At 42.1% G+C, this 24,396-nt stretch overlaps 1 protein-coding gene across 1 annotated transcript in view; it reads right to left on the bottom strand.

The window, feature by feature from the left end:
- The window catches only part of LOC122790489, a gene marked incomplete in the record, with an annotated part of 1,159,925 nt that overhangs the window by 877,389 nt on the left and 258,140 nt on the right, over window positions 1–24,396 (bottom strand). Inside the window, 1 exon segment of the mRNA XM_044058037.1 lies at window positions 18,923–19,045. Coding sequence (XP_043913972.1) covers window positions 18,923–19,045 — 123 coding nt within the window.

Raw genomic sequence — 24,396 nt, 5'->3', positions numbered from 1 at the left:
TAAATTTTTGGCTCCTCTAAGACACTGCTTTAGTAAAGGATGAGAAAAGATTGGTGGCTCTGTATTGTAATGAGCCAAAATGGCAGAGGCATGGATGTTAATTGATGAGAAAGACAGGCCTTTGCCAAGCATCTCAGTTAAGTACTGTAATATCTGAGGAATATTTGGTTCTGCTGTATCAGTTCCTTGTGCTTGATTCCAAGCACAGAATCTCTTCCATTTATCAGCATAAGATTTTCTAGTACTAGGCCTTCTGGCTTCCAAAATGACATCCATCACAGCTTTACTGAGAGGTGTTGTTTGTATAACTACATGATCAGCCATGCTGCCAGGTTCAGTGTCTGGAGTTGATTGTGCAGGATCTGATTGTTTTGCTGGGACAGTAGTTGAGGTCTTTGAGGTAAGGTCCAAGCTGGGTATTGAGACAAGTTCCTTAGGATTGGGTACCAGTATTGGTGGGGCCAGTCCGAGGCAATTAGTATAATCTTTGGTTTCTCTTGTCTGACTTTTAGTAGGACCTTGGGAAGAAGAGGCAGAGGAGGAAAGGCTTAAACTGACAGGTTTTTCCAACTGAAGGATAGGGCGTCCACTTTCCATGCTTGTCTGTGATAAGTCCTTGTGCAGAATCTTTTCAATTGATAATTTTGAGGAGAGGAAAATAGATCTATGTCTGGGCTCCCCCATTTCTTTATCATGCTGAAGACTTGTGGATCTAGTTTCCACTCGTGAGGATCCATAAGGTTTCTGCTTAAATCGTATGCCAGAGTATTTTGTTTTCCTGGCAGGAATTGAGTTTGAAGATGTATTTGGTAAGTCAAAGCTGTGTCCCACAGTGCCATGGCTAATCTGCAAAGGGGGTATGAGTGCGTGCCCCACTACTTGTTTATATACCACATAACCGTGGTGTTGTCCGTCTTTATCAGTAGTTGCCCTGGATGAAGTAAGTCCTTGAAGGCTGTCAGGGCATTTTGAACAGCTAGCATCTCTTTTTGGTTGATATGTAGATGCATTTGTTTTGGGGTCCATATGCCCTGAATGCATCTTCCCGCCATGTGGGCCCCCATGCATAATCTGATGTGTCTGCTGTTAAGGTTTGGCTGGCAGGGGGTAGAGTGAAGGCCCTCCCATGTTTTGGTGACATGCCTTTGCCCACCATAGAAACTCCTGTTGTAGGCAGGGAATGAGAAGCATCATTGCTTCCAGACTGTGACAATGTTGACTCCATAAACTTTTTAGGTACCACTGAAGTTTCCTCATATGCAGTCTTGCATATGGAAAGTACAGTTTTGTACCTACCATAAATGTAGATGTCCGAACAGGATAGCATCTGCAGTCATAACAAATGGGTTGTCCTGTCGTCAGGCAGCCCTTCGGTCGGCCGGATTCCAAAGTCTGGGTCCGGCTTCGGCTGATGTCGCACTTCACCCGACGTCATCTCTGCTGGTCTTCGGGTATAAAGGCATCAGCCGACGCCATTTTCCTCAGTGTTTCTTGCCCCAGATGCCAGTTGCCCTCTAGGAAAGCTAAATTTTGGATAAATGCCAATGTTTCCAAAATAGTAGAAGGCAAACACAAAAATAAGCATGTATGTACATATATACAAACAAATACACCATAAGAGACTCCCCCCCCCAGCTAGCTATTAGGAGGGTAAATACCCTAGGAGTACCACAGAGGGGAAGGAGGGTGGGTAATCCTGACTGCAGATGCTATCCTGTTCGGACATCTACATTTATGGTAGGTACAAAACTGTACTATGTCCTTCAAGGATGCATCTGCAGTCATAACAAATGGGTAGAATACCATAGCCAAACTAGGGGAGGAGGAAGAAGAATTATGGTGTAGTTAGGATCCCTTGCAATACAGCAGTGGCAAACCCTGCTCGGGATCTAGAGTATAGAGGTAAATTATAATGCTTGCCAAATGTATGCACGGAGGTGCAAGTAGCCGCCTCAATAATGTCCTTGGTTGCCACTCCTCGTAAGAAAGCTGTGGTAGTGGCTGTAGCCCTTGTAGAATGAGGTCTTATGTTCTGTGGAACTGGTTTTCCATGGTAGGAGTAACAGAATCTTATGCAATTTCCTATCCATTTGGAGATTGTCTGTTTGGAAATTGCTTTTCCTTCCCTTCCTGTTGCATAGGCTACTAAAAGCTGGTCAGTTTTTCTGTTACTTTTGGTTCTGTCCAGGTAGTAGCGTAACTGTCTATGTACATCCAAGGTATGCAGCAGCCTTTCCCCCCTATTCTGTGGATTGGGAAAGAAGGTAGGTAGGTGGATTGCCTGGTTTAAAGACACTCTGGATACCACCTTAGGCATAAATGTAGGATTAGTTCTCATGGACACTCTATCTTGATGGAAGATTAGGAAGGGAAGGGTTGTACTGCCATTAAGGCCTGTAGTTCCGAAACCCTCCTTGCTGAAGTAATTGCCAGTAGGAAAGCAGTTTTCCATGATAGGTGTTGAAGATCTGCTGTTGCTGCTGGTTCAAATGGAGGGAGTGTCAATTTTTCTAGCACAAAGTTCAAGTCCCATGCTGGTAATGGTGGTTTCCTAGGAGGTTTTACATTCTTGATCCCTCTGAGGAATTGCCTGAGTAGAGGTTGCGAAAAGACAGGTGGATCGAAGCTGTATTCTGCGGAAATAGCTGATGCATGTATCTTGATGGAGGAATAGGACAGGCCTGTATGTAGAAGCTCTGCCAAGTACTCCAGGATGTTAGCAATATCTATGTTCGAGACATCTTTTCCTCTTTCAGTACTCCAAATGACAAACCTTTTCCATTTTCCTGCATAGTTCCTTCTTGTTGAAGGTCTGCGGGCTTCAAGGATAATGTCTTTAACCCTTTGGGATAAGTCTGGGTTAGTAGCTGTTATGTGATGTTCCAGGCAGTCAGTTGCAAGGTTTTTAGGTTTGGGTGCATGATGTTGTAGTTGTTCTGAGTTAACATCAAAGGCATCAGGGGTATTGGCCACATTCTCCTGAGACATGCTCCTCAGCAAAGGATACCAGTGTTGTCTTGGCCAATTCGGAGCTATCAGAATTATCCTTGGACGTTCCTCTTTGATTTTCAGTAGTACCTTGTGCATCAAAGGAAGCGGTGGAAATGCATATGCTGTCAGGCCTTTCCAACTGAAGGATAGAGAGTCCACCTTCCATGCTAGTGGGTGGCATGTCCTTGTGCAGAATTTTTTGAGCTGGTGATTGAGTGGGGATGCGAATAGATCTATTTGTGGCATTCCCCATTTCTTTGTGATGGCCTTGAAGATGTCCGGGTGTAGCATCCATTCGTGAGCATCCGAGGTGGTTCTGCTTAACATGTCTGCTAGGGTGTTTTCTTTTCGCGGCACAAATATTGCCTGTAACTGGATGTTGTAGCTCAGAGCCATATTCCAAAGGTCCAGAGTCATTCTGCATAGGGGTATGAATGAGTCCCTCCCTGTTTGTTGATGTACCACATGACTGTGGTGTTGTCTGTCCTTATCATTAAATGGCCTTCTTTGAGGAATGGTCTGAATTTCTGGATTGCTAGTTTTACTGCCAGCATTTCTTTTTGGTTTATGTGCAGGTGCAGCTGGTCTGGAGTCCACAATCCTTGTATGCACTTGTCCAACATGTGCGCCCACCAGCCTAGGTCTGAGGCGTCCGTTGTGATGGTTTGGTTTGCTTGAAAGTTGTGGAAGGGCAAGCCTGGGTTTGACTGGCATGCTTGAGCCCACCATAGGAACTCTTGTTTCAGGCATGGGATTAGTGGGATTTCGGTTTCTAAGCTGTGCCTGTGTTGAGACCATAAATTCTTTAGGTACCACTGTAGTTTTCTCATATGCAGTCTGGCATGGGGACCAGGATTATGCATGATGCCATGAAGCCCAAGGCCTGCAGTACTTTTCTTGCTGTTAGTTTGTGCTGCTTTGTTAATGCCAAGAAGTAAAGAGGAGTTGTGCTTGTTTTCTGCAGTTAGGAATGCCATTTGTTTTACTGTGTCCAATTCCGCACCCAAGAATGTTCTTGTCTGGGATGGTATGTCTTGACTTTTTAAATTGACTGTGTATCCCAGGGCTTGTAGTAAGCAAATGACTCTTTGTAAATCTGTTGTCAGCTTGCTTTTGTTGTCCGCTTGTAACAGGCAGTCGTCCAGGTATGGATAAATTTGGATTCCCTGTAGCCTGCAATGAGCGATTACTGATGCCAGGCATTTTGTGAATACTCTGGGCGCAGTAGATAAGCCAAAGGGCAATGCTGAGAATTGATAATGCTCTGATCCTGCAAGAAATCTGAGGTATCTTCTGCAATTTGGTCGTATGGGGACGTGCAGGTATGCCTCCTTGAGATCTAGAGTTACCAGCCAACACTCCTTGCCCAGCATGGGAAGAAGTTGCTGTAGGGTCAGCATTTTGAATTTTGGTACAATGATGTATGTGTTTAAGACGGACAGGTCGAGAATAGGTCTCCAACTTTTCTCTTTTCTTGGTACTAGGAAGAGTCTGGAGTAGAATCCTTTGCCCTGTTGTGTTATTGGTATTCTTTCCACAGCTCTCATCTTTGTTAATTGAGCTATCTGCTTTAGAGCTTCTGTTTTTGATTTGGAGGTAGGTTTGGCATTCCTCTTTTTACTGGTAAGGTGTGGAAGTGGAACCTGTAGCCTTGGTCTATGGTTTGCAAAATCCACTTGTCTTTTGTGATATAGTGCCAATTTCTCGAAAATAAGGCTAACTTTCCGCCTAAAGGTGCTGCTATTTGCTCCCTGGTAGGCGGTGTCAGAGTCAAGTCACTGTGATTGTCCTGTTGCAGTGGCAGTGGTTGTGTCTGTGCCTCTCTGGTTATTGCCTTGCCACTGGCGTCCTCTATAGGCCCCTCCTCTGGATTGATTTCTGCCTCTAGAGCGTCTATTCCTGCCTCTTTGAGATTTTGAGGAGTCTGGAAAGGACCAATTTTTGGCAGGCCAGTTCCTGCTAAACCTTGGGGGCTGAACCTGTAAGAAATCCTTAACTGTTTGTACAGATTTTGCCTTCTCTTCCATTTTCTTCATTACATGCTGAGCAGGTGTACCAAATAGACTGGCCTTATCCATAGGAGCATCTAACAGCTTTGCTTTAACATGATCCGGCAAAACCTGTTCCTTCAACCATGCATGCCTTCTTATCACTGTGCCAGTCATGGCTGATCTAAATGAAGCCTCCAGTGCATCATAGCCACATTTTAAAAAATGGTTACTAACCTGCTGAATGTTATTCACCATTTCTAAAACATATTTCTTATCTAAGGAGTCATCAGAGGACAGCTTCTTAGTTAACTGATCAAGCATAAACTCTTGGTATTGTATCATGTGAAACTGACAGTTTAAAGCTCTAGCTGAGAGAGTAGCAGAGGTGTAAACTTTTTTACCCCATCTCTCTAAGGACCTGGATTCCCTTTCAGAAGGGAGAGGGGTTTTTGCTGAGGTCGGCTACTGCCTTAGGCCCCTGGGATATAGTCTCAGGATCTGCAAGTGGGGCCTTGTATAGGTGGTGATGAGTGTCTGGCACCCTGTAAAATCTATCTGGTTTGGCAGGGGCTGGAGGTAAAGTATCAGGAGCAGTGCAAACATCATTAAATGCATCATCCACAACAGGCAGAACTGGAGGTATAGCTAAGGGCCTATGTTGTGGTAAGTGCAGAAAGGTCCTAAGCCTTTTCTAGAATCTGAGAAATCTTGTCCCTGCCATTGGAATTGTTCTCTCATGGCATGTAAGGTTTCACCGAAGGAAAATTCCTCTGGTGGAGAGGCAGATGGAATGGATTCTTCAGCATCGGAATCTTCATAAGTAGAAAAAGGAGCCTCTGGCTGATCTGTAATGTCTGAGTCATCCGAAGAATCATCAGAGGACACTGGCTCCTGGGGTTCTGCTCTAGGTCTCTTTTCTGTAGCCTGAGTGGTCCTGTCTGGGTGAGATTGGGATCCCTAATTAAGGAGATTAAATCCTCTGCCAGAGTAAGCATTTGTGAACTAGAAGTGGGCCTATGTGAGGGGGTCTTAACAGGCACTGATTTAACAGTTTTGGCTGCTTTAGCCCTGGCAAAGGCCTTTATAGACATGGCTGCAGGAGGCCTAGCAGCACCACATGCTGGGGTAGAGACATCCAAAGGGATGGTGTCTGATAATTCACTAGGAACCACAGTAGTAGGCAAAACTTCAGAGGCCGATTCAACTAAGGTAGCAGGAGCCTCAGTAGTAGTCATGGATTCGGCTGAAGATTGACCCGTTTTCTCGGTTTCGGCCGAAACCGAGACACTCGCGGCTTGCTTAACCGTGGTTTCGGCCGAAACCGCGGACCGCGAGTGTCGGTCTTTCTTTGCGATTTTTAACAATTTGGGTAGTCGGAGGATCCGCCGGCATAATGTACGCAAAATCTGAGCCGAAAAACTGTTCAGCAAACTCCGACCGGCGCCTAAGCGTTCGTCGGTTGAAGGAAGCACAGGCTAAACAGGCTGCTACGTCGTGGTCTGGGCCTAAACAAGGTAGGCAGTAAGAGTGGAAATCTTTATGAGGTATTTGTTTCCCACAAGTTAAACAGTTATTTACTTTTTCTGACATCGGCTGAGGCAAGAAAGAGTCCCCAACGGGGTACTTAGCTTTTTAGAAGTCTTCGAAGTAGTATTCGGTAGTAGTAATCTCTGGATCTGACCGACCGGCACTTACGAACAGCTTCTGCTTCGGGCGCCACGCGGCAAGAAAGACTGAGGAAAATGGCGTCGGCTGATGCCTTTATACCCGAAGACCAGCAGAGATGATGTCGGGTGAAGTGCGACATCAGCCGAAGCCGGACCCAGACTTTGGAATCCGGCCGACCGAAGGGCTGCCTGACGACAGGACAACCCATTTGTTATGACTGCAGATGCATCCTTGAAGGACATTCAGTAAGATGCAGGATGCCATGAAGCCCAAACCCTGCAAAATTTGTCTTGCAGATAACTGGGTTTTTGTTGCCATCAGTTTGAAGTAAGTAGTCAGTTGGCTTTGTTTGTCTGGCGTGAGGTAAGCCATCTGGGCAGTTGTATTCAAGCTTGCACCCAGGAATGTTATCTTTTGAGAGGGTACCAGTTATGATTTCTTTTTGTTTATTGTGTACCCTAGGCATGTTAGAAGCCTTTTCACAAACGCCAGGTGTTGAAGAAGAATGTCCTTGTTCTCTGCTTGAATGAGAGAGAGTCGTCCAAGTAAGGATATATTTGTATACTTCTTTGTCTGCAAAAAGCAATTACTGGTGCCAGGCACTTTGTAAAGACCCTGGGCGCAGTAGATAAGCCAAAGGGCAGTGCAGAGAATTGGTAATGCATTAAGCCAGCCTTGAATCTGAGGTATCTTCTGCACGACTGCCTTATTGGAACATGCAAGTACACCTCTTTTTGGTCTATTGTCACCAGCCAAGCATTCTTGCCCAGCATGGGCAGAAGCTGCTGCAAAGTCAGCATTTTGAATTTTGGAATGTCCAGGTATGTGTTCAAAATCGATAAATCCAGTATTGGCCGCCAGGCCTTGTCCTTTCTGGGTACAAAGAACAGTCTTGAGTAAAAACCTTGTCCTTTTTCCTGTTCTGGCACTGGTTGAATGGCCCCCATTATCCATGAGGGACATAACCTGTTTTTGTGCCTCTGCCCATTGATTTTTTGGCAGATCTGGCCAACTGTTTGCCATTGGCAGAGTATGGAAATGGAATCTGTATCCCTGTGATACCATGTTTAGCACGCACTTGCCTGGGTTATTAACTTCCAATTTTAAGCAAAAAGTGCTAATTTTCCCCCTAAGGGTGCTGCCAAAAGGGAAGTGCTTGGTGAAGGCAGAGGGAAGTCATTGGGACTGTTTTCTGTAGGTTTGCGCTTTATCTCCTCCAGATTTGGAGGTTGAAGCGCCCCATTGCTTTGACCTGTATGAATCTTGAGCCTGGTATCTGGAACCCTTAGGGTGTCTGGATTTGCCCCTTTGAACTCTGACACAGGAAAGGACCAAATTTTTGTAGGCCAGTGTCTACTGAATCTTGGTGGCTGCACTTGTAAGAAGTCTTTTACAGTTTGCATAGACTTAGCTTTGTCTTCCATTTTCTTTAAAACCTCTTCTGCCTTAATACCAAACAGAGTATCATGCTGTAAAGGTGCATCCAGTAATTTGACTTTAACACGATCAGTCAAATGTTGCTCTTTTAGCCAGGCATGCCTCCTAATCACAGATCCAGTAACTGTGGCCCTGCAGGAAGCCTCTAAAGAATCAAAACCACATTGCAAAGTATGCTTTCCAACCTGTTCAGCTGCATGCAATAATTCCTGCAATTCCTTATTTTCTGCACAATCAGAAAAATCAACATAATTTTCTGTTTCAGCAATCCCATAACATGTTGTTGACACTTGAGCATATGAAACTGGCAGTTTAAGGCTCTAATTGCCAAGATTGCAGATGTATAAACCTTTTTTCCCAATCTATCCAGAGCCCTTGAATCTCTGTCAGAGGGGGTAGGATTTTTTGCTGTTGAGGCCTTAACTCCTTTTGGACCCTGTGAAATAGTTTCAGGATCAGCAGCAAGGTTTCTAAATAAAATCTGTGCGAGTCAGGAACCCAGTAATATCTGTCAGGCTTGCTGGGAGCAGGTGGTAAGGAGTCAGGGGTCAAGCTTGACTCCGAAAACACATCATCCACAATGTCTAAAACAGGGGGTATGGCTAAAGGCCTGTGCTGAGGGAGAAGGAAATCCCTGAGCCTCTTTTTTGATTCTGAAAAATCTTGACTCTCCCCCAGTGAAAATGCTCCCTCAAAATATGCAAGGTTTATCCACATTAATAATCCTCAGGAGGTGATGCAGATGGTATAGACTCCTCTGCATCAGAATCCTCATAGGGAGGTATAGATAATTCCTGATCAGAAGAGGAATCGGAAGAAATAGAAACCTGATCTGAAGATTCATAATCAGTGTCTTGCCTAGGCCTCTTATCAGGAGGGGATTGGGAAGCCCTGATCAAGGTAATAAGGTCTTCAGCCATTTTGATCATCTGTTTTTTAGGCACAGCGGCCTGTGCACATGGCTCATGCATCGGTAGTTTAGTTTTAGAAGGGGCTTTTGTCTTCGGTTTTGCAGCTGTTGTCGGTTTGATATAAAGATGTTGAGGCCTGAAAACACCCTCAGAGGCCGGTGCCTGCTCAGTGGCTCCGACCCATCCGAGGGAGACACATCCGTGGGTCCAATACATTGAGTATCTCGCAGCATGCCGGACTCCACATGGGTCTCGGTAGGGGCCTGCGACTCGAAAGTAGCAGGTATCAGGGGTTGCGAAAGCACCTCCCTGAGCACCGGCAAACTGGCTTAGGAGAAGCTTCATCGTCAGTTTTGGACCTCGACGGTCTGTCTCTGTCCTTTTCTTTGCGTTTTTTATGCACTCCGGTAGTCAGATTGCTATCAGACAACATTTCTCGGTAGTTAAATCTGTTTCCAAAAAACTTTGAGGCAAAAATATACCGACGCTTAATAGTGCGTTGGTTAAATCTAAGACAAAACTGACAGCCAGGCACGTTGTGATCAGGGCCTAGGCAAGGAATACAGTATAAATGGAAATCCTTATGAGGTATTGGCTTCCCACAAGTAATACAATTATTAACTTTTTCTGAAATTGGTATGGAGCATGAAAAAAGTTTCCCCAACGGGGTACTTAGCTTTAGTGAGGACTTTGGTTCTGAAACTCAAACTCAAATATTTCAGGAGTCGGCCGACTGGCACTTGCGAAATGCTTCTGCTTCGGGCACCGTGCAGCAAGAAAGACTACAGAAAATGGCATTGGCTGCTTGTTTTATATCCCTGACATCATGGAAGAGGAGACCGCAACTGATGCAGGACCCAAGACCTTGGAATTCAGGCCGATTGAGGGCAACCTGCCAGCAGATTACCCAAACGTAATGACTGCAACAGCGAAACACGAAGAACATCAACAGGCAATACAGCAGGAAAACACACTGCATTAAGAAAAAAACTCTCTGCAACTACAGAAAGGGAAGACTATGAAGAACACCAATCCTAACCAGCAGTAAAGGAAGAGAAGGAATGGGATAAAATATTATCATAATGCTGAAAAAAGTAGCACACTTAGCTGGAATTAATGCAGCACATCTGGCACACACAGCAAGAAATAAGATCTGAGAAGTAGCAGGCTTATGGGGCATTATGGGTGAGGAGGACAACTTTAAGTCTTGGTATGGCCAATGTCAGAATCAATCAGATAAGAGGAACCCACAGGCGATCCCTCTACCTAATAACGAGAATCCCCACATACCAAGGTGTTCTGAGAGAATTAGACAAAGGAATAATGGATGGGGGGCAGACAAATAATCAGGTATTTTGCAGTCCCCCACTACAGAATCAATACAGAGGTAGGAACTATCAATGTGCCAATCACAACAGGTACTATCAAGTGGGGACCCTAAGAACAAACTTAAGTATGGAGGAGGAGGAAGAAGTAGACATTAATAATAGTTGTGAGATGGAATTTTCTACACCTTGTAAAATTCTTATGGATGAAGAAAGTGATTTCAAGACTTACAATTTTTCTAATAAATTCATGTGAACATGAATGGAATTTTCTACACCTTGTAAAATTCTTATGGATGAAGAAAGTGATTTCAAGACTTACAATTTTTCTAATACTCCACTGGACAAAAATGTGGCAAATTTTAAAGTAAAGGGCTGACATTTCTCTTTTCTTCAAGGACTAATTTGGCTAGTACCTTGATAGATGTTAACATTTTCTTGAGAAGTTGAATTTGAAGATACTACTTGGAGCAAACTTTAGCAGGCAACAAGATTTGAACGTAGCCAGTACTTACGATGACGCTGCACCCAACACTTCTACTACTTGAAAAGATTTGTGATCTTGATATAAGAACAATGTTGAGTGCTGGAAGAAAGGAAGAAAACAGTATCAGTTTGTCCACTACATTAATACTACTACCTCCTCCTTAAAATGTATATCTGCACATCATCTTGAAATACTTTCCTATTTGGATGTTTTATTAGAAAAGGATAATGAAGGGCAGAAATACATTTCTAAAATCTACAGAAAAGTATGTATTCCAACTCTTTTTTAACATTTTACAAGCTCCCACCCATTTCACCAGAAGAGATCTGTAGTGAAAGGACAACTAGTTTGGGCAGCCAGAATGATTTCCTTGGATTATGAATTCCGTCAAGAATGTGCTAACCTTTGTATGATGTTTCTCAGAAGGGGATATCCAGAATCATTGGTTTAGGACTTGGTGGAGGAGGTAACATTAAAAAGATTGGTCACTTCAATCCTATCCTTTTTAAGGAAGGAAATCAACATTAAGATGAAGAAGCTGCGATAGGGACTCCCATTTCCCAATCCTCTGAGGAGAGCACATCGAAGGTGTTTGACATGAGTCTTGCGATCACCCTTAATGCTAATAGTTGAGTCCTGAGGTCCATTTTCAATAAGAATTGGGCATTGTTATATGATGCTGTGAAAATTTGTGACAAAATCCAGAAAAATGCCTCCATTAGTATATCGGACGAGCAAAAACCTGAAACCTTTTTTGTAACAGAAAAAAACAAGTTCATTAAGAGGAAGGTCTTTTATGGTAAAATGTGGAGCCTGCTCATATTGTAAGTTTATTTACGAGGGCTCCACATTTCAGGTAAGGGGTGCTACCTATCTCATCAAGGGTATTTTTACCTGTGGATCTAAACAAGTTGTCTATCTAGCACAGTGTCAGAAGTGTCCCTGTTTTTATGTTGGAAAAACGGAGGGGAAACTTGGAGACCGTATTTATGAGCATGAAAAAAATTATGAAAAAAATGAATTTAACGTCTTAACTAAACATGTGAACATGAATGAGCATCAGCATTAAACATTTGGTCATAGATCATGTCCCAGTAAATGTGTGTGTGTGTGGGGGGGCTTTGGGAACTTTATTTACAGAAGAAAGAGTTAGTATAGCAACTAATTTTTAATGCCTATTTTTACCCTGGGTTGAATGACTGCTATAGTATGAAACATATTTTAGCATTAAAAGCTTTGACTAGACAGGTAATATTTTAGATAAGTGTTAACTACCCTTTTGGTTTAAAACAAATTATTTAAATAAGGTAGTTTGGTCTTGTACCTGTCTTTGCTTCTTTTTTATTTTTATATTTAAAAGTTAAAAAAAAAACTTTTATTATAGAAAAGGGTGGTTGGACCTTTAAGACACTTGAAGTGATGTAATGATTACATCTTTGTAATGGAGTTTTTTTAAACAGGGCTGTTACTGAAGGTGAATAGTCTGAAGTTCACATATGGTTTAAGTGAATGAAAGTGCTTATTCTTATTTTCATTTTTACTGGAATAAAGTTTACTTATGGACTGGGCAGCTTTTTTGCTGTATGTCATTGCTGTCCAGACCTATAGCAGCATTTTGGATTGTTTAGTAGTTTGTGTTGTGAAACTGGAAGTTTGAGATCTGAGAAGTAGTAGGCTTGTGGGGCATTATGGGAGAGGAGGACAGCTTTAAGTCTTGGTATGGCTGATGTCAGAATTAATCAGATCAGAGGAACCCATAGGTTAAAATGGATGGAAAAGACTGCATCAGATTGTACAGTTGCATGTACAACTTACCTGACAGTAGATGTCGGAGTAGGAAAAAAAGCACCATCTTAATACTCCTTACACAAAGGATACCCCAGAAGGCTGGATATGTCTAACTTCCCGACTGACCTCCACAGCTTTCTTCAGATATGCCCATAAGCATGGCTTCTTCTTGAAATAAAGTCAGACTGACATCTGGTATAATGGGAACCATACTCATGCCATTACTTTAGTTCTTTTGGTAGTAAAAGGCACCACTGCATTCCTTCACTGTACTGGGGCACTGGAAGCCCAAACAACCTATCTCAAGTGCATACCAACTGCTAAATGAAAATTCCCAATACTACACTGACTGCCCCTCCAATGCCTGGAAAAGTCTGCAATCTCATCCCATTTTTTTTACCTACAGGAGATTTCAGATGTTATGTCTCACAGAAGATGGATGGAGGGAACCTGTGCTGCAGCAGTAATCTCTAATTCAAAGTTGTACACACACGTTTTCCTTTTGCGAAATCGAACGTTAAGAATGCCGAATTGAAGGACGAACTTGGTAGTTCGAAAGGTGAGAATGTCGAAGCTGCGGAAACCCGAATTCTTTCCCAGGGAAAGAATTCAGTTGGCCGTTTCTGCGACTTTGGCATTTTCGGACCGGGTCAAGGTAAGTGTACAAATGGGTAGTGACGGAATTTAGAGTTAGGGCGCGGGTCAGGTAAGTGAGCGATAGTGATGGACTTTAGGGTTAGGGCTGGGTTAAGGATAGTGGTGTATTTTAGGTTTAGTGTAGGTTTTGAAGGTGTTTGGTGTGATTGTGTTGTGTGTGTGTTTTTCGGAACAGCGAATTTTTTCCCTGGGAAAAAATTTGCGGTTTTGAAGTTTCAATGTTATCCGAATTCGATCTTCCAAGTTCGAACTTATGGTGTTCGACATTTTGTAAGTTCGATTTTGTGATATAGACCCACACGTATACTATGTTCAATGTAGTGATCACCACAAAAGTAGTGCAAAAAGCACAGTACCATAACTATATCAGGAATACAATGTTGGTAGTATACAAAACACCTTGCTGAATGTCTGCAGGGAAGACCACACTGATCTTGGACTGTACTTCTACCACAGAGAAGGTATGGATGGACATCTGTACGGCTACTTTGAAGAAGTTGTGGATGAATGCCCAAATCACTAACTTGTGGATATTCTGGGATGACTCATTGCTTAGGAATCCTTCCATAATGGTGAGTTTTTTTCCAAGTGGAATGGAATCCAACTATAATGACCCTTTTTTACTTTACGAGTCAAAGCAAAACTACATTGAAAGCATTTGTCTGGGATCTGGCTCATTCTCTTTCCAGCTAAAAGAAGACAAATAGTTAGACCTCATTTTCTAAACTGCACAGCTCTGTCACTGTAATATCTCACCTGACTATGGACATTAAATAAATACAAAAATCCTTTCCCCCTTGTTCTGCAGGTTAGGAATAATAGTAGCTAACTGAAAGGTCTGATTAAGGCTGATGACTGAGACCTCCTTTGGAATGAAGATGAGTCCTTAGACTAACTTCAACTCTTCTAGCCAATATAATGGCCACCAAGAATACAAGACTTTCCAGGAGAAGTCATTTAACAAGACTAACATGTGAGCTCAAAGCGGTCCACTGTGAACCGCTACAACATAACATTCAGCTTACAAGGAAAGGGAATCTTTTTCCTAAGAGGGCATATGCATACAACTCCCCAAAGGAAATGCTATTCAGGGATACTTCAGAATAAAAAGACATGGCTGAGAGGCAATCATCTACAAAAGTATGGGGAAAGTCTAGACAGCAGCTCTTTTAAGTACTGCAGGACTTTGGCTGTTGTGCAAAACAATCTTGCTGCTGTACCATATACAACACATAATCCATTTGCAAGGCATGCTTTTCTCGTACCATGTCTCCTGGGGCTTCCTGTAAGAGTTTACCACCTCATCCAGAAGCTCCTCCATGAATAGAATGAAATGTAGACAATCTGCATAGTTAACCTTAGGTATGGGTACAAAAGACTGCTCACAGTTGAGTCAAAACTGTGCTGTGAACAGGAAGAAAAAGATAAAAAGGAGTTCCTGTGGTGCCATTTGCTTCAGTGTGGAAAATCAAGTTTGCCTGTGCCAATAAGAAGCCAACAGAATTAGTGTTGCTCTTTTCTCTACTGGTTTCATGAATACTCTGGTGATTAGGAGAAACAAAGAAAAGGTGTAAAATAGCCTTTTTTCTATGGTGTGTCACAAGCAGCTGTGGCCCATGCTTTGTGACTTAGAAATCTGGAACAAAAGAAATGGGAGTTGGCTGCTGTTACCCGATTAACACATCCAGTAAGCAGCTACGCAAGTTTTGAAATGTCATGAAAAGCCAAGGGTCTGATCTCCACCATTCCTGAAGCAGGAGTGACTCAGTCTGTCTGCTGAGACATTCTGATTTGAGTGGAGGTAGGCATCGTGAACATGCAAGCCCAGATATGTAACTTTTTTCCATACAATCATGGTTAGCCCACATAACTAGTAGGAATGTGCCTCCCATGTCCGCAGACACAGGACATCATTGCGGTGTTGTCCACATCAGAATGCCCAGCTTGAGATTGCCTTGGAAGGACTTTAGAGTAAAATGGATGGCCATAATTCACTGACATTTTTCTTAAATTTTTTTCTCCTGATCCCGTTCCAGTAGCCACAGATCTGGAGGAGATTCAGATAGGCTCACCCAGCAAAGTCCAAAGCTTCTATGGTGGGTGTCTGCCTTGGGACAGCCTAGACTGTTTTCTACTTTTAGCTGTTCACCAGATCAGTACTTTCCCCAGGGAGGAAAATAAGAGGAAATTGCTGATCCAGTGTGTGCGCTGACACTGAAGCCAAAACCTCTCCAGGCACCATGGGATCTTCCTCATACATAATCAGATTAGTCTTAATATTAGAACACATACTGATACATGGCCTAATGTTCTCAATACTTCCTTGACCTGCAGCTGATTTGTTAGTGGCCAATCTGAAAGATAGTCATAAGCATTCGAGAATTCTCTCTTGGAAGAGGCAAATGGACTCTCTCCACGTTCAGCAGGGCTCCAAGGAACTCTCAAGTTATAAGTATAAATCCCAGGAGGGATAGTGGAGACATGTTGGTTAATGCTTCAGCATTTCTTTCAACAAGGACCTGTATGCAGCAATCATCCAGGTAAGGACAAATGTGCACTTTCTTTGTTCACAAGAAGACACGGATTAGGACTACTCAATTTATACATTCCAGCTGATCCAAAGGAGAGCGATATGAACTGGCAATGGTTATTTCCCACAACAAACCTTAATGGACTATGATTGTACAGATGTGGGACCTTCAGGTCTTTGGTGGACAGCAAGGTATCCTTATAGATTAGAGGAATGAGTGCCAGTTTAGTCTGGACTGGTTTCTATGGGCCATCTTTCACTGTCACTAGAAACATCTGATAGTAGAAATCTTTCCTTTCTTGTAGTTTGAGTACTTCCACTGCCCTCATGGGTAAAAAAGGATTCCGCTATATCCAATGCCACTATCAGGCAGTCTTCAGCCACTGAGAAGAATCTCACTAAAAGGAGGTTTGGAAAAACTCCACCCTATACACCTGACCAATAATGGACCTCTCTCACTGACTCTCCTGGAAGGCAAAACAAAAGGAATGACCCTGGCCATGGCTCTAGATAGGAATCTCCTGTTTGCCTTCAGAGGGGTTACGATAGGAAGGGCTACATCTTTTGATTCTTTCAGAATTGAGGTGGCATTAGGTTGTTCATCCCCCAAGGCTGTTAGACACAAGCCTGTGCAGGCCTGGTGGAGTCAGAATGGCCTATTGCTTCCAACCAGCAGTTTCGGAAATGGGAGTTTTGAGATCAACTCATCGTCCAGTTTCTACTGAGAAGCCAGATGCCAACGGTCAAGCTAGTGAGCAACCTGCCTACATGAAAGTTTGAACTCTTTCCTAGTCTAAATAAGCTTTGAGTTTTCTGGACCTATTCTGCAATGGTTTCCTCCACAAAGTACTGTAGTGAAGTGCTCACAGAAGAAAAAAAAAAGACAACTTGCGGAATTTGTCTCCCACAAGCATACTTATTAGAGAATTTTTCTGGTGATATCAAGGACCTCAGAAATTTGGTTCTGTGTACATGCATGGGCTGGTTTCATTACTCTTCTGGCAAAATACTGAAAATGATCATATCTATTACACTGGACACTTCTTGCAAGCATCATATTTGCAAACCTTTTAAATAATTATGAACATAAATACATACTTAAGATTTCAATAATGGAAGCAGACTGTTGTCTATCACGTCAATGTCCAGTCATTTCCATCATTACCACAATGTTTATACATTAAAATTCAATTCATATACATTTATTGCATAATGTCTCATCCATGCAAGACTACTGTGGGACACGTGTCTCACTGGTTCTATTGCAAGTACAGCACTGCTGGTTTATCAGAAATTTGGATCTATGGCCAGAAAAGGTTCCAGACCCCTGAGTTAGCCCATCTGATGCTTGGAAACATTTTGCAACTAATTTAATCTTTGACATTTGTGATAGCTGTGAAAAATAAAGAATTATATATGACCTTCCATTATCTAGTTACTACATGAACATACAAACAGAATAGTGAAAGGCTACACATTACATTTTGGACTCTTGAGTTAATAAAGATATAAACTAGTTGCATAAATCACTTTAAACTCCAGATGTCAACCAAAAAGGTTCTTTATTTAGGTTTCCAGTACAAAGCAGCATTTGTAATGCTTAGGTCAAAGCCTCAAAACTGTTAGAAACAGTCACATGGATAATAAAAGATGTAAGAATGGTTTGCACCCCCCACAAAAAAAAAAAAAAAAAAAGAAAAGAAAATGCAAATGAAAATGGAGAGATTCAGCATCAGATGACCTATTCACCTTCAATCATCATTTTCTCATGAGAGACCACTTTTACATTTCCCGTGACTACAAATTCAATATAAATTATTCTGAAGCATCACATTATGAGAATTAGTCTGATTTTAGATACCATTTCTTAGGATGGCTAAGATTTCAGACTAGGGGATGATTAGCAAAAACTACACAGAGACACAGACACACACCTATGCATGTAGTTTGCTATGCCTTGTGTACCTCTGTAGGCATATTATACATTACTCCACAGAGCTTGTCAGCACACTGGAAGTAACAGAGAAATGTGCAAAAATAACCACATTTACTACTTCAGCTAAGCGCCTTAACCAGATAAGACACAACACATTCCATCCCCAGAGAGGACAGGTAAGGATCTTGGCTTTGTAGTTGGTTATATGCTGCAATTCCCATACCACCCTCAGGTCAGGTAACTTTTAACTGCAACAAATCTGCTCCCTCATTACCCAAAGATGGACTTCTACAGTCTGCTGACCAGCATAACAATGAAAACACAAAAACAGGCTTACATCATCATTATTTTTAGTGTTAAGTCAGTATCTCTCTAAATTCAAGCCAGACTTTGCATTGTACACTGTTTAAGGATCATCGCTTTGGCAAATAAATTACTTAAAAGAAAAATTACTAAGACGACAAAAGGAAGTTAAGATTTGAAAATATACGAATGTATGAGCCATCTGTGCCTTAATAGATTCAATCACAACTTAAGCATTAATGTGATCACATGAAGGAGGTGATGTAAACAGTGAAAACACTAGAAATTACGTAAAGTTAACAACTGCATCCAGTCTAGCATAATGCTGTGCAGGAGGTCTTAAATGTGAATGTTGCTAAAACAGTACCAAACATAAATGGCTGTAAGGTACAGGTGCTACCCATGAAGGACATACTACTAAGGTTCTGTCAGGCTACTAAACAGAAATGTTCAAGCAGCATTAGGGTCAAGTGGCTACTAGAGCCAATCTGACTTTTTTTGGAGGGGATGGTAAATTACTGAAATTACAGACAGCTCTAAGTAGGCCTTGTAGCTTGACGTGATCTTGAATAAATCAGCCAATGTGTGTTGGGATACAGCAGTCAAATGGCAGTACAAGGAGAAACGTGTAATGTTTCCATTCAGCTGCTGCAAACAACAATTTCTGGAGTTTATTCTTGTACTTTAAAATAAATAAATAAATAATGAGAAATTATTAAAAGGTGTATTGTACTTGACATAGTACTGGCTTTGTCATACTAAAATCCCACCACTTCCCTCCCCAAATTCTAGCCATGTTCCCAGTGCTGCTGCTACCACCAAGAGTGTGTTGTTCTGGTCCCTCTTGCTTCTGCATGCCTCAGGCTGTATCTTATTTGCTGGTGAAGAGGGCCCCCACGGTCATCAATGCTCCTAGGGCCACTGCTCCCGTGAGGACTGTTCTCACTGATGACCAGTGGCCTTCTCTCAGTTTCCTGGCTTCTGAAACTGCCCCGTTCCCGTAGAGAGACACAAATCCATTCTGAGAATAAAAAAAAAAAAAAAAAAAAAAGAAAAAAAAAAAAGAAAAAAAGAACAGTATTTAGAAATACAAAAATAAAAGCCACACGGCCAAACAAAAACAACTTTAAAGGAAAAAAATACAAGCTGTTTATAGCATTAAGCTGAATGGATTAGTTTTCAAAGATGACATCAGTGCAAATGACCTCACCACTCCCCCAGCTACTTGTTTCAAGTCACTATTTAGCAGCCACTCAAGCATTTTAGACAAATAGGTATATAAAGCTTAAATAGTTCCTCTCCATGGTTTCCCACCACAGCCTGTACTCCATTTCAGCTACATAAACCTGATCTTCAGGCTTAACATCATGTTACTTGTTAAGATAAGGGAGTTTCCTTCTCCACCTGCAGGAGGTTGTTCACTATAACAATGGAAACAAAAATTGCACTCTTACCTTAATCATGATAGTCTTAGACAAGCTATACCATTCAATTTCTAGTGAATGATTTGGCAACACAAGCAGAAGAATCAGAGAGAAGCCACATTTCCAAGTGTCACTCATGGTTCTCAATACACAAATGCACTGTAACCTTGCAGCACCTTGTATAAAGTGGTCATTCTCAATGACAACCTCAGCTACCGCAACAACTTTCTCTTCAGTTAAAACAGTGCAAAAAGTACCATCCTAAAGTATAATTTTTTAAATTCTAGTCAGTCAGAACAGCGTCCTTTTTGTTGACTTAACAAGGATGACAAAAATGCATCTTCACAACCCTTAGGTTATGGATTAAAACTAAGAAAAGACGTGGAGACATACAAGCCCAGCAGCTGTGGCAGGGACAGAAAAACAAAGACTATTCAAATAAAAAAGGAATAAGGATAAATTACTACTTTTTGTTAGCTCTTCTCAATTCATAATCTTCCCCACTCACTCTTCATATCTACATGCAATACTACAATGAGGAAAATAAAATTAAAGTGATCGATACTCACTCCACAGTGGTGGATTTATACACAAAGAACCATATGTAGCAATAGAAAGTAAAGTAAAAACTGACACCAAAGGCACAAAAACCTCTTGGCACACAACTCTGCACAAACCACCCTCCAAAATGACACTTCTGCTCTAACCAATACAAAGATAAATCAGAGACAGAAAATTGTGTGCGCATGTGAACAGTGTGAGGGTGGAGTGTGTGTCCTACAGCTGGAGCTCTAATCACAGCCTCAGTGTTATGGTGGGTATCACAACTTTAACTGATTTTGCAGAGAATCAGCTGCACAGACAAGACAGATTACTCACCAGGTCAATTCTCCTTGGTGGCTGTCCTAAGGGAATATTTCATTGATATCTGTGGCTTTTCTGCACCTGCCACAACTACTGGGTTTGTATGTCTCCACATCTTAGAAGCTGAAAAGTAAGGTGTACAAAACAGTGATTCGACCAGTACTACAATACTGTATGGTACAGAAACCCGGGCAGTAAAGGCAGAGCAGTTGAGGAAGCCAGAGGTGATGAAGCTGAAGATGAAGGGCCTGAGACTGATGGTAGGATGCACACTGTGGGACAGACAAAGAAATGACACAACAGCCAAGCCAAAGTAGCGCCAGTTGCAGAAAAGATCAAAGAGAAGAGATTATGGTGGTTCGGGCACATGTGCATGAAAGCAGAATACAATCTGGTGAAGATTTGGGACAGAAAGGAAGAAGGCAAGAGGAAACAAGAGCATCAAAATAGATGGATGAACTGTGTGAGAAAAGACCTGTGATAATTAGGCATGAATGTCTAAGAAGGTAGGACAGTGGCACTGAATGGGAAGAGATGGCAACAAGTGACATGACACCCTGACCCCATGAAGATAATGGTAAAAAGGAGGATGATTATGATGATGATGATTTGTGGCCAAAGAAGAAAACATGAACCCTGAGGTTACATCTCATTTACAATAGTCTGCAAGGGTATTAACAGATGACCAGTTTGCAACTGCACAAACGTCCATGAAGCACTAAGAAAAATGTGGGGAGCAACAGAGGGACAGGGAAGTGTTTGCAGCATGGTACTGCCTTAGGATAATTTGTCAGGCATGACTGCTTGTATGAGGCTAGAGAATTTTGAGGACAGTGGATAAAACCACCCGCTATAAATAAGCATCATAATAAGAGTCTGTTATTAAAAGAGTAGAATTAACTTACTGAAGATAACAGATACAAGTATATTTAGCATAAACATGCATATGGCAGAACAAATACAAAAAAGTAAAGATAAAGGATCAAGAGTCTTTTTCTGCCTGTTCTTATAGGATGCATACATTTGTTTGTGCTGCAATAGGACTGGTAAGTCAAAATGACACAATGTGACCTTACAGATATTAATAAATCATCCAACACTACATTTTAAAGGAAAGGCCCGGCTAGGGAGAAATAAATACAATGCACAATGCTGTATTTTTAACGGCACCAAAATAAGAAGAATGTGGTAGCTAGATAAGGGACTGTCACAGTCTTTTATTCAAGATTCTGAGAGGTGTGGAAAACCCCTAAGTCTGGGAAAACGAAAGTTGCTTACTTACCACGATAGAGCTGTGTTGTCAGTGTCTGCCTCGTTCAACCTGTGGGTTACTGGATCCCACTCGATCCGACACTGGCCAAATCCTCCAGACTTCAACTTGACGGGTTCCATCTTCCCTACCCACAAACCCAAAAGATACCTCAGATTGAGTTTGACCCATCTTAATATAGCTCTAAAACACATTTCTCACATAAAGGAGGACAAAAGCAAGAACAAAGGAGAATTGAACCTCATACACTCGCTCATTTTAGACAAGGGAACTCGATAAACAGACAGGGACAGGAGGAAGGGAAGAGAAGTTGATCCTGACAAGAGGCAGGCAACACAGTTCTAGCATTATGGTAAGTACATAACTGAGGTCTTTAATGGCTGCCTGGCTTCAACCTGTGGGACAGAGTTCCCAAACACACAAAAATCCCTGGTAGGATCCAAGGACGGATATACTGCAACACAGCAGAGCCAAAGGAAACCCTTGAATTAGACAATGTCCAGCTTGTAATGAGAAACAAAGGTGTGATGGCCCACCCAAGTAGCTGCTGCACAGACCTGATTCCAGGAAGTTTTGGAAAAGAAAGCCATTGCTCTAGTACAGTGACCCTTAGGTTTACCATGCAAAGTCTTGCCTCTCAAGGCATAAGCAAAGGAAGTACAGTCTGACAACCATTTGGATATTGTCACTTTCGACACATGTCTGTCCAGTCTGGATTTTCTAAACATTTTTGTTCTGTCCATGTAAAATCTCAATTGTCTACGCCCATCCAGACAATGCAGCAATTATTCACCCTTATTCAAAAAATTACAGAAAACACAGGAAGGTAAAGAAATCTATTCAAATTACTGTTGGAGGCTACTTTGGGTAGAAAAGAAGGACTGGTGTGGACTGAAACCTTATCTTTGTGAAACACCAGATAAGGCAGTGAAGAATCCAGAGCTTCTAGTTATGAAACTCTCCTAGTCAAGTTAACGGTCACCAGAAACAAAGTTTTCCAAGATAACAAATTTCTGTACCATATAGTAGTATTGGTCAAACCACTGTTTTGTACATTAAGAACGCAGTCCGGAATGTCATCTGGTCCCGTGGAGGCTGTATTCTTAAGCCTTGGAGAGAGCATTGATGACTTGCTGTTTGGAGATGGGAGGAGGAGATGATGAAGACATGGTTTGTAGTATGGTTGGGGGATGGGACGTGACATTTTCACCAAACCTGTCTGCTAGCAGGTTTGCAATTTCTGCAGGGTCAGTGTATGCGATGCCATCCACAATTAGTTCAGCACACACCAGAGTCCTACCTTTTAGGTTGTAGATGTAGCTGAAGAAAGCCTTATGGTTACCTTTGGCAATGGTTGCTAAATTTTTCTCACTGTTGCTCTTTGAAGATTTTACAAGTTGTCTTATTTGCTTGTTTAATCTGAGAAGGGTACTCTTCCAGTTCTGGGATCTCACTTTTGTATTTTTAGAAAACAACTTCTTTCGCTTACTGTATAATTTTTTAAAACTAGACGTCCACCAGGATGGTTTGTTTTTTCTTGAGAATCTTGTTTTAACCCTATCGGGCATGGCCGTGTCTATACATTTGTCTGGATGTTTATACAGGGCATCAGTGTATACCTTAGTATAGTTGTCAATGCCATCTGTGGAAACTGGAGCTTGGAAGTCGATTATACCTTCCCTTAGGAGGGTATCCTTAGCTTTGGTGAAGTTTTTTAGCCTGATTTCTCCTTTGAAGAGTTCTGGTGCTATTGCCACTTCCAAAATTACTGACTTATGGTCAGATTTAACAAGCGCAGGCCCTATACTTGAGTAGCTACATCAATCGCTCATATTGATGAGGACCAGGTCTAGAATACTGGAGCCCCTTTGTAGGCTGGTGTATATTTGTTCCAGGGTGTTTTAAAGTCCAGGAACTTTTCTGTGAGTTTGGACTCGTAAAAGTTTCCCAATTAATGGAAGGACAGTTGAAGTTACCCATGACTACAGTGTTAGGTTGTACCTTAACTATCCCAAGTAGGTCTAAATAAGCTGTGTGGGCATCTTAGTTCAATGAAGGGGACCTGTAACTGACAATGACCTGAATGGGGGTCTTAGCCACAGTAATTTGGACTAGGAGTAGCTCCATAGCATTTTCTTGTCTAACCAGTCTAGAGGTGTAATTATCTTTAAGGAAGATAGATACTCCACCTGCTCTGGTTCTCACACCTTCAATTTGCGGTCTGAAAGTGTGGAAGCCATTGTAGCCTTGCAAGGCTCGGGTGCTTTCTGTGGCCTTGAGCCAGGTTTCTGTGACTGCACAGATGTCAACATCTTCTGGGGAGAGGAGTGCTTCCAGAGTGTGCAGTTTATGATTTAAACTCCTAGTGTTTAGCAGGATGACCATTAGTTTCTCTGTGCTGAATATTTTCACGTCGAGAATTTTGTTGTTGTAACTTTGCCTAAAGAAGGCATTATGGAGGAGGCAAATGCCTTAGCCAGCAACTGAAAGCCTAGAGGTTCCAGGTGAAGACCATCTCTGGCAAAGCAGTGTGGTCTATCCACCATATCGTCACAGTCTGACAGGAACTGGATCCTCTTAGAATGACACCAGAAACTAAGCCAATTATTGAAGTCAATCATTTTCTGTTTGCAATGTGGTATCATCCTAGGCGAGGGTAAAATGTTGCTCAAAGCTAGGGACATACCTGAATGGGACACATACTCAGAGAGCTCAACCATGTCTCTCTTCATATAGTCCAGAGAGATAAGTCTCAAGTTGTTTATACCACGACGAACTATGACAGACGGTACTTACTGAGAGACCTGAGTGCAT

This window comes from Protopterus annectens, chromosome 16.part0 (assembly GCF_019279795.1).
Source record: "Protopterus annectens isolate FY-2018-M chromosome 16.part0, PAN1.0, whole genome shotgun sequence".
Classification (NCBI taxonomy): Eukaryota; Metazoa; Chordata; order Ceratodontiformes; family Protopteridae; genus Protopterus; species Protopterus annectens.
The sequence above is the reverse complement of the archived record's forward strand: the minus strand, read 5'-3'. Positions and strand labels throughout refer to the sequence as shown.